This window comes from Vanessa tameamea, chromosome 18 (assembly GCF_037043105.1).
Source record: "Vanessa tameamea isolate UH-Manoa-2023 chromosome 18, ilVanTame1 primary haplotype, whole genome shotgun sequence".
NCBI lineage: Eukaryota > Metazoa > Arthropoda > Insecta > Lepidoptera > Nymphalidae > Vanessa > Vanessa tameamea.
Window position 1 is genome coordinate 7,659,660 of NC_087326.1, and position 10,671 is coordinate 7,670,330.

At 31.3% G+C, this 10,671-nt stretch overlaps 2 protein-coding genes across 3 annotated transcripts; one reads left to right on the plus strand and one right to left on the minus strand.

The window, feature by feature from the left end:
• Positions 1-267: 267 nt before the first annotated feature.
• On the plus strand, positions 268-2,278 carry LOC113400293 (ATPase ASNA1 homolog). Its single transcript, XM_026639817.2, has 5 exons — positions 268-513; positions 605-710; positions 861-1,046; positions 1,123-1,260; positions 1,328-2,278. The coding sequence occupies exons 1-5, from the start codon at positions 395-397 to the stop codon at positions 1,793-1,795; spliced, it is 1,017 nt and encodes a 338-aa protein (XP_026495602.2). The 5' UTR covers positions 268-394; the 3' UTR covers positions 1,796-2,278.
• A 363-nt stretch (positions 2,279-2,641) lies between these two features.
• Positions 2,642-10,361, minus strand: LOC113400268 (GPI ethanolamine phosphate transferase 3). Of its 2 annotated transcripts, XM_026639787.2 has the most exons (10): positions 9,674-10,361; positions 9,469-9,598; positions 9,106-9,327; positions 8,782-8,808; positions 8,141-8,391; positions 7,912-8,063; positions 6,469-7,493; positions 6,046-6,237; positions 5,109-5,248; positions 2,642-4,343 (listed from the first exon to the last, which is right to left on the minus strand). In XM_026639787.2, the coding sequence occupies exons 1-10, from the start codon at positions 10,208-10,210 to the stop codon at positions 4,170-4,172; spliced, it is 2,850 nt and encodes a 949-aa protein (XP_026495572.2). In that variant the 5' UTR covers positions 10,211-10,361; the 3' UTR covers positions 2,642-4,169. The 2 variants fall into 2 exon arrangements, with proteins under 2 accessions (XP_026495572.2, XP_026495580.2); XM_026639795.2 differs by lacking the exon at positions 8,782-8,808 and having other exon boundaries at positions 9,674-10,360.
• Positions 10,362-10,671: the final 310 nt, after the last annotated feature.

Sequence of the window (10,671 nt, forward strand, 5' to 3'; positions counted from 1 at the left end):
ATCATTAATGACTACTACAAATTAAGATTGTACACGCTACAAATAGGTAAATACTATTACTATTAATAATTCTATTCTATAATTGGTAATCGTATTAAAATAACTAAAATTATTGTTGTAGATAGCTCAATATTCTAATTTTATGTTTAATTTAATCTTATTAATAACATACTATGTCAACACACTGAACAATAATTAAGTTAACTTATTAATTAGCTCATTCATCAAATGTCTATGGACTAAAAATGTTTATGTTATCTGTGACTGCACTAAGTAGTTTCTAAATGACACTTTTTTATTTTATGAATTTACATCAATCATCAATTTCCGTGTGTTCTAGTTTCTGAAATTCTGTTTATTTATTAAACTATAGTTCATATATTTTTTGAGCACAATGGATGAAAATAGTGATTTCGAGCCTTTAGAACCCTCTTTACGAAACGTAATAGAACAGAAATCTTTACGATGGATTTTTGTTGGTGGAAAAGGCGGCGTAGGCAAAACTACGTGCAGGTAATATACCTATTTCTTGTTATGAACTTATAATTAATATTCTCCTATTAATAAACTGTGATATTTTTATAATAAATATTAATAATTTCAGCTGCAGCCTTGCTATCCAGCTATCTAAAGTACGAGAATCGGTACTTATAATATCGACAGACCCTGCTCATAACATTTCAGACGCGTTCGATCAGAAATTTTCTAAAGTAAGTTATATTAAAAGAAAAAAGGGGCAGCATACAAACAAGAAATAATATATACTTTTTTTTTCATTCCATTTGATTTTTATTGGTGGTTATATATTTCTTATTAGACATTGCCCTTTTTTATATATAATATCTACGCGTGACTTTCAGGTACCTACGAAAGTTAAAGGGTTTGACAATTTATTTGCAATGGAAATTGATCCAAATGTAGGATTGACAGAATTACCAGAAGAATATTTTGAAGGGGAGACGGAAGCTATGAGGCTTGGTAAAGGTGTTATGCAGGAAATAGTTGGTGCATTCCCTGGTATAGATGAAGCTATGAGCTATGCTGAGGTACATTCAAATCATAGCTATTTCTCAATATGTTGAGTAAACCAGTTTATATATTCTAATATATTATATATTCCAGGTTATGAAACTAGTGAAAGGAATGAATTTTAGTGCAGTAGTTTTTGACACAGCTCCCACTGGACACACTCTCCGCCTGCTATCATTCCCTCAGGTTGTAGAGAAGGGTCTTGGAAAATTAATGCGCCTCAAATCAAAGGTATGTAAAGAAGCTTTTCTTTGGACAATGGTATTATACATAAATTATATGAGCTTTTAATTTGCAGGTGGCGCCATTCATTAATCAAGTAGCAACACTCTTTGGACTGGCAGAATTTAATTCTGATATGTTCAGCAACAAAATGGATGAGATGTTATCAGTTATAACACAAGTAAACACGCAGTTCAAGGATCCCAACCAAACAACATTTGTATGTGTTTGCATTGCTGAATTTCTCTCTCTATATGAAACTGAAAGACTTGTGCAAGAACTAACAAGGTGCGGAATAGATACACATAACATAATTGTTAATCAATTGTTGCTACGCACTTCAGCTCCATGTGAACTCTGTGCAGCAAGACACAAGGTACAAGAGAAATATTTAGAGCAAATAGCAGATTTGTATGAAGACTTCCATGTGACTAAGTTGCCACTGTTGGACAGAGAAGTACGAGGAGCTGCTGCTGTTAATGCATTTTCAGAATATTTACTCAAACCATATGTTCCACCAACACCTACGACAACAACAACATAATTACAATAGAATTTATATATTGGGTGGGGGTCTGGATATAGAAGCATCCAAAGATTTAAATACATATTATTAAGTAGGATGACTGCGTTGATCAAGAACTAAATTATTTCATTATGCTGATTATAAAGGGTTCAATGAATAATTTAGTTAACCTCTTTATTAATATGTGTCTGTCTTAGTTGATGTCATATAATATATAAAATTATTATAACATAGATTCACACTGTCAACTTTACTTATATTATTATAAAATTGGTTTGAGAATATTGTAAATAAAACTGCAGCAATTTAATTTAATATTGATAATGGGAAACCTTATATTTTGTTTGTATAAGAGCACTAATATAGAAATTTATAGAACATTTTCTATTTAAATATGCTTCTACACTATTAGCCTAAAGTATTATATAGTTTTGATGAATATGCAATATTTGTCTTATTTACCATACAAAATTTAAATAAACTTTTCCCAACAAAATTAAATGTATTTCATTACCTACCTAATTTATATGTACATATAAAATAACAAACTAATAGTGGTTTACTAAAGGTTAAAGCTGATCTCCCATTTTGTAGTCATTCTAATGCACGACATTCACTTATCATTTATTTTACCGCTGAACACAATACTGTTATACTCAATTTGAAGGTGGAGTGGGTCAGTGTCGTAACAAACACAGGAAATAATGTCATAAGGTAAACGAAGTATGAAGTGATTTTCCAAATAGAAAAGTTAATTGTCATCTATATATCGTCGAATCGCTTGTGCTAATCGTTAATTATGACAATTATTATACACACAAAGCCGCGAGCTAAGAAGTTAGACCAAGATTATTAAAAAAATAATGAAAGAAATTCACTTTATTTACTTTTACCGTACATTGTACAATATAAATAAATCTACTATAACTATTATGAATAAGATGTCATAACAACATTATAAATATTTAAAATTATAAAATAACAACCTTAGTATAATTCTGTTGAAAAAGCTTTAAAACATGGCAGTGTTGGTACAATTAATAACACTAAGCGCTACCTTATTTATATGCATTCATTTAAACATGAAACAATAAACATGTAGCTATTAAAAAAATAATTTGCAAAAATATAATTCCAATTGAATTTGAGAAATTAGTGAAAAACTATTGAGTACTATTTAAGCAAACGTCCAAAGTATAAGCTAAGTATAGCATAAAATAAATAAGCTTGAAATAAAATTTGTGACACATCTCTTAATAATCTTTTTTAATTAGGTTACAAAAGTTTTTACTATTATTGATGACTTGCAAAAGTTGCAAACACAAATTGACAAATATTTTAGTACAAAACGCACCATTAGAGTACTTCAAGATTACCGGGACATAATTGGTCAATATTATTAGAATGGTCTTAAATTATTATATAAATTATCAATCTTTCAATACATATTGCAATATACTCATACATATATTTATAAATCACTAACAACATCCTGCTGACTTAGACGCATAACTAATTTGACAAGCTTAGTTTGAATAACAAATTGTTACAAATTCTAAATTGCAGTTTTTATTTTTATTTATATCTTTAATCTAAAAAATATTATTAATTCGTCGTATTCAGACAGAATAAACGATGTCTCCAAAAAGTAACACTAATGAAAATTAACTTAATTTTCTACAATATAAAATAAATAGCAACACTGGATAAAAATTCATACATTTCGTAGATCATTTCAAAACATTAATATAAAAAATCTCGTGCAGTCTATGAAGTAAAAATCAATACGACATTAATATTATAATACCCCTAAAAATACTTTTGGCCCTTTGGTTAAGCTTATTAATCATTATAAAACAACAACCAAGTTTGAAAAGGTCTTTAACGATTAATATTTAAATGAATACTGGATCAACATATCCAATTAGGATACACTTTCATAACAACATGATTTTCAACAGAAACAATGACAATAATATCAATGGACATATCTTAATCTATTATAATGGAGTTTTAATAAAACCCTTATAGTTAAGTAAATATGGTACAATATAGAAGTGAAGAAATAGTTTATTTGAACTGTAAGCATTTGCAGTAATACTGAAAATTAATCCGTGACTTGTTTTATACATAATGTGATGCCCTTCAAAGATATTGTTACATACAGAAATATGTAGAAAAAAAGATAATATGTCAATTATTCTTGCACCTTACATTTAACGAAAATTATAAGGGCACTTTCTACAAATAGACAAACTAGTTCAAACCAGTTCGTTAACCACGTCACAATTAAGAAGTTTTTCTTACAAAATCTCATACTAGTTTTTTTCTACATAAAATTTCTACACAAACCATTCTAAGAGTTAATGTAACAAGTGGTAAATCACTTGTGTCAACTCGATCTTGTCTGGTTGGGTATGTGCCAAGCTGTTAGTGTTGCTCCAATTAGAGTTCCGAGCAGAGCAGCTGTACACGATCCGACTTCGAACATTAGTTTCGGTGTGAACACACCCCAAATCATGAGGTGGCGGCAGTGGATTGTAGCTGATAACGCACACGCAAACACCTGAAGCCAATATATATTAATGTATAAATTCATGTTTATACATTAAATTACCAAATATCAATATTAAAAATTAAAATACACATTTTAGTAGTTAAGTATGTATGTATAACTAATAATTATTTAAAACTTTTCCATAAATAAATAAAAATACACTACAATACAATACAATTCACTATAAGACCGAATGAACCACTACTACTGTTTTCGCCTTTAAGAATTCGACTAAAAAAAATAAGAATTATATTCGGACCAAAGACTGATTTCAGGCCGAAGCCAAAGCCAATCAATCAGCTATGGGCACAATCTTGAACCTTGGAAACCGCAGGTTTAATATCCTTAATAAATTCAACTCAAGGTTAGATAAAACTGAATAAAAAATTTTTTTTAAATAAAATAACCTTATGGTAACTGTTTAATGTATATACAGCATTAACGATATGATTAAATTACCTTGCAACTTGTCAAAAATAATATCACTTTGAAATAGTAAAGTCAATAATAACATATATTTACTAGAAAGTAATTAAAAAATCACAATGAGTCACATGAATGATGAGTTTCTCTCGACTATTTATTGTTAAATTAGACTAGCAAATAAATTTGTTCCAAACTTCGGTGTATTAAACGCATATCCTAAGAAAATTGTGCTCTGATGTTATCGTTACAGTTCGTTTAATTTCGGCGCTTACTAGGAACTTTGAACCAAATCGGCCAAAACCAAAGGTTCGGTCGGACACTAAATAAGTTTAAATAAATAATACTTACTCTAATAGCAAAACATAGCGCAAATTTGAGACATAGCGAGAAAACCGCAGCTAGTTGCGTTCGGGGCCCTAGTGTGGAAGCACCATTACGTCCCCAGAGTGCTAGCAGAGGTACAGTTGCGCCGAACAATAACGGCATTCCTGTGTTACAAAAAAAATATATTTAATGAATTGTATAACAAAAAAAACATATTAGACCTAAACGGAATAAAAATAGACTTATTACGAAAAAAATTGTATATTAAAATAATTTGCTTAAATGAAATTTTGATATATAAAAAAATATATCAACATAATTATACTTTTTTAATAGTTTTTTTAATGTATGTTAAAAATAAATACATATATATATATCCTACATGATAACAACAAAAAAGTAGTAAATTTTTTCGTTCTTAATTAAATATAACGCAAATGATTAGAAGCTATTCTCATATTGTTGCTATTTGTTCAGACGATAAGAACTTCTTTAACTAAGTAGATCAAATAAATACATTTAAGATAATAAGATCCATTTCAGCTTATCAGGTATTCTCATTTAGAAATACAAATATGCCTTTTTTTTAAGATAGCAGACGGGAAAATTGTCAACCTGATGGTTACTGGTTACAGTGGTTAACAACTTGCCATCAGGTTGCGGAGTGTATGGGCGGTGTCCCATAGACATTGAACCGTGATAATTATTATATCACTACTTTCATCGCCAATGCACCACCAAACTGGAGAACTAAGATGGTAGATTATATGTGAATGTAGTTACACTGGCTCACTCAGCACTTCAAGCGAAACACAACAATATTATCTATTACTGTTTGGCAGAATATGCGATAAGTCAGACTAGCTTGCACTATTACAAATTGGTAAATCAAGATACATTATCATTATTTACAGAGAAAATAAATGATTACTGATTAATGAATTAAATGAATAAATCTTACCAAATAAGTAAATAAACATCAAAGCCACAGAAATTATATTGCCGAAGGAAGTGTAGTGCGGATCTCCAGCGTGGAAAACCGCGGCCCATCGTACGTTGCTCAGAGTGGCGTGATGGCCCGTGCCATAGAAATTGTACGAGGCCAACAACGCCCATAGACACGCCATACTTGAGTTACATCTTGTTGTTAACGCTGTAATTAATTTATAGGTATTTAAGACGAAACAATATATCAGTTATATAGATAGTCTTCAAAAGACCAAGGGTTTTTCAAGAATATTTTGATAAAATAATTTTAGTTAATATATAAACGGACACGGAGTTTAAAGTTACAATATTGAATTTAATTTATTCGATGTTTACGAATAAATAAATATTTGTAAATTAGGAAAATGATGGAAACGCTCTAAAATTGATTACTTACAGAATTTGATTGAGCCTTCAGTCTTCAACATGGAAACGATATTCAAAGCCAAAAATCCTGAGAAAAGTGCCAATCCAGCGGTTGGCGCAAGCGACGCACCTAAAACTAGTGTATTTGCCAAATAAAACAGCAGCCCAGACACGACTAGTGGTAAAGTAGCTCCTTTTCCATCCCTCCTCCACAGCAGAACAAACATAGTAACGATCACTAGCCACGCGCCTCTAGCTAGCATCTTCGATCTGCTCGGAGAACCTAACGAGCCCCATCCAACTGCCCAATGAGCGCATGAGAAAATACCAGCAATAACTATTCCATATCCCCTCCATTCTACATGACGTCTCGAAATAGCTACTACTGCGGCCACCGATCCTAATGCGATTACTAATGCAGCCCTAGATGCATTTCCAGTTGCCACACCCTCCCCAGCCGTCCAACAATCTCCTTGCTCTTCCCGGCATCCTCGATAGGACCTAGTCAATGCCATTACAGCACCAAAACCGGCCCACAGTACCAACGATTTAATATTTCCAATATTCCAAGCCATCAAACCTAATACTGTCAATGACAGGAAGGATAAAGTGGCTCCTTCTTCTATTATGTAACTGTTAGATACTAAAATCGCTGCCGATGCAAATAGAGCGGCTCTAGCGAAACGTTCGTAAAACTGCGAACGTCCTTCGTACCACCTTTGGGTGATACCATCCCAATGCATTATAACTAACACGCACGTTATCGCCCCGGATATTAAGCCCGTGCTTAAAATAATAGCATGCCCTACATCATCAACAATTTCTAAATAGTGTCCAGTGTAACAAATTCCGACGCAAACCGCCATAGATATAAGTCCACTAGGGACAAAGGAACTAGCGAATACGTGTGGAATACGCTCAGCTGGAATGCCTTCAGTGATGATCCAATTAAAGAATACTGTAAGAAGTAACAGAAGAAGTGCTCTAAGCATCGAAAGAGAATCAAACTCAACCCAAACTTCTCTAAATATGCTGCGAATGTTTTCCATTAATGCTCTGGAACAATGAAACAAATGTAAATAAAATATTTTAAGGCAGTAAATACAGTCTTTATCGTGTTCTTATTGTCTCCATAAATATATTGTATAGAAAATTGTTGTATTATATTTCATTGGCTGAAGTAATAAAGATAAATAAACCGTAGGTCTTATGCGACAAGCAGTTTTTGATTGATATATTTTATTTATTGGACAAAAGCATTTCACTTTACCACTTATATTCACATTAATTTAACTTTCAAAAGTCTGGAAACAACTTCTCAACATTAAAAACGCCATTTCTCACTCATTATAAATATTATAGATTATTTTAGATCTCGACCAATGATGTTGTGTCAATTCAAGGTCAGGTTGTTTATTTACCTTGATTCCTCTACCATTGAAATAGATTATAAAATGTTTCATGTGTTACTTACCTAACATTTGAAATATACAATTTCAGTTCATCTTCTGTTTCTACTGTTGCTCCCTTCTCAATGTGGTCTCTTGTCGCGTTAATCAATTGAGCAAGTCTGTCAAGTGAAATTTGTTGAGACTCTTCTCCATATCTTACTAAATATTGAGTAACCTGAATTAATTTCAAAATCATGTATATGTAATAAACAGTATTATACAATAAAAACAGGAATACCGGTAGTTAAATACCTGTTTTAAATTGTTACTTAAATGCAACAATGTGTGAGCGACAGGCATATTAGGTAGAATAGGAAACAACAAGTTTCCTAGAGACGGAGCAGGTGGGGGTCTTCCTAAAGCAGCGCTTAGGGTCGGTGCTAAATCAGTTTGTTGTACTTCTTTACCAGAAATTCTCTCTGCTTCATCTCCACTAAATCCTGAACTATGATAGGCAAATAATGCGGCTGTGCGTTCAGCTTTACTTTCACCACCATGATCACCTATTACAAAAATATGCTTGAGGTCAAATATAAACATATAAAGGAATTTAGTTTTTCTCACTTCATCTAAGGCAAATTTTGTAAATGTGAATTGTTTTCTAAATATTAATGTTTTAGTGTCTTTCATGAACAAAACAAATTCAATGAATTAGTAATCATTATACAATTGCTGTAAAAGTCATAGCATTCAATTCTTGCATAGATTGTCGCAATATGTATTTAGGTAGACCCCTATACACAAGACTCTATACAATAGACATTATCTGTCTAACATTTTAGTGTAAAAACAAATACAATAGCTTGAATATCCTTTAGAACCAAAAAGCAATACTAAAAGTTTAACACAAATCAATCAAACGCTACTATACTACAACTCAAGCAAGTACCTACCCTCTGAATTTTTCCATTCTTGTGAGTCTAAAACAATAGACATAAGAAATTTAATTCCATGTCCAAAAATAAAGATATCAGTACTAAATATGCTTAAAGAGAAATAGTCTAAATGAAATTGTTTTTCATGGCTTTGATTTTATTCAGTAAAGACCACCAGAAAAGTTATCTATTTCAAATACAGTTAAAATGCTTATATATTTATTTTTTAGAATTAATCTAGATACCTACTTGAGTAAACATTTGAAACAATGTAGAAAATATAGCAGTTTTTTATATACCTTATTATATAGTTTTCAAGTATAAATAAGATTATATGAGTACCTGTTTCTGTCATGCCATGGTCACCTACAACATAAAGTATGACATCTGATGGCAATGATTCAATAATTTTCTTGAGCCTTACATTTGTTTCGCTCAATTTTCTTGCCATCTCTGGATGATTTGGACCATACCTATGACCTGCATGATCCACTCCAAGATAATGAGCTACAAGGAGATCCCAGTCATTCCTCTTCAGTTCCTCATAGATTTTAGAATCTACTTCTACAAATAAAAATGTTATAAAATTATTCCATAGAAAATATTTTAAGTTACTTATATATGTATCTATCACTATTTATTGTATATACTTTTATAATGATAAATGTCATAATGTTACATAAATAGTGGCTTTATAACACTTACCATTGTCAACAGTGTCTAGATCCCAAGTGTGGAATGAGTATAAAGCATGAGAGCGTAGCCATCTACCAGGAATTAAGCGCATCCATGTGTCATCTCCTAACAATATAGCTTCACCGCCTCCTTTAACATTCTGTACAACCAGAGACAAAATATATATTTCAATTAAAATTAAAAGTGTAGGTGATAAGACCTGTATAGAACTTACCTGGTCAATTACATTATCTTCTTGTATTTCAATAGCAGCAAAGTTTGAACTGATATCAACAAAGGTAGGTAATGAGCCCGTTACAAGCGCCTTTATTCTTTGAAGAGTTGTGGTTGGTGGGTCTGCCATAAAACGAAATATCCGCGCGCGTTCTGGGTACCGCTCGATCGTCTTTTGAATAATTGGCAGTCGATTTTGATAATACAAAGGATTCTCATTATCTTTATTGTATTCAGTAAAATCATATCGTAATGCATCTACTAACACAAATAGCACTCTATGACTCTTAGCAGCGCATACAATTGGCGAACTGGAATATGCTAAAATTCGTTGGATTTTACTGCTTTCCGTACACGAAAATTTTTCACTGGAGTTTAGACGACCATCACACCCAAAATTCTCTAAAGGCACGCATTCTGATACATCATTTAAAGTTTTTCGAGACAGTAAAAATCCCTGGCCAAACATAAGAACTGCCGATAATGTTAGATATGAAAACCAAACAAGGTATAAAATAAAATTCCATTTTTCTTTCATAGTTAAGGTTTTTAATAGAAGAAGAAAAAGGTATTCATTTATTTATATAGATTTAGAAAATAATAAATTAAGAAACATCATAACCACCCTTTACACCGACATCGTGAAACACACGTCATTTGATATTTTTGACTTTGACATTTTGTACTTGACTTCCAGAAATGACAAATAACAATGATATATATTTTTTTAATTTTGCGTAATTTCTTTTCAGTGCTATGACTAATTAAATGATTACCATTTTTATATTATGTAAATGAATATATATCCATTGAAGAAATATACTTCGAAACTAATTTTTGATTTTAAAATATTTTCAAGAGCATATCTTTTATGTTAGTAAACTATTACGACATAAAAAGCTTTTGATAAAACTTTCATTGACTTAAATATTTACCACATTTGCATTTAAGAAAGATAAAAGATCAGTAATATGTTTAACAATGTAGAACTAAAGAAAC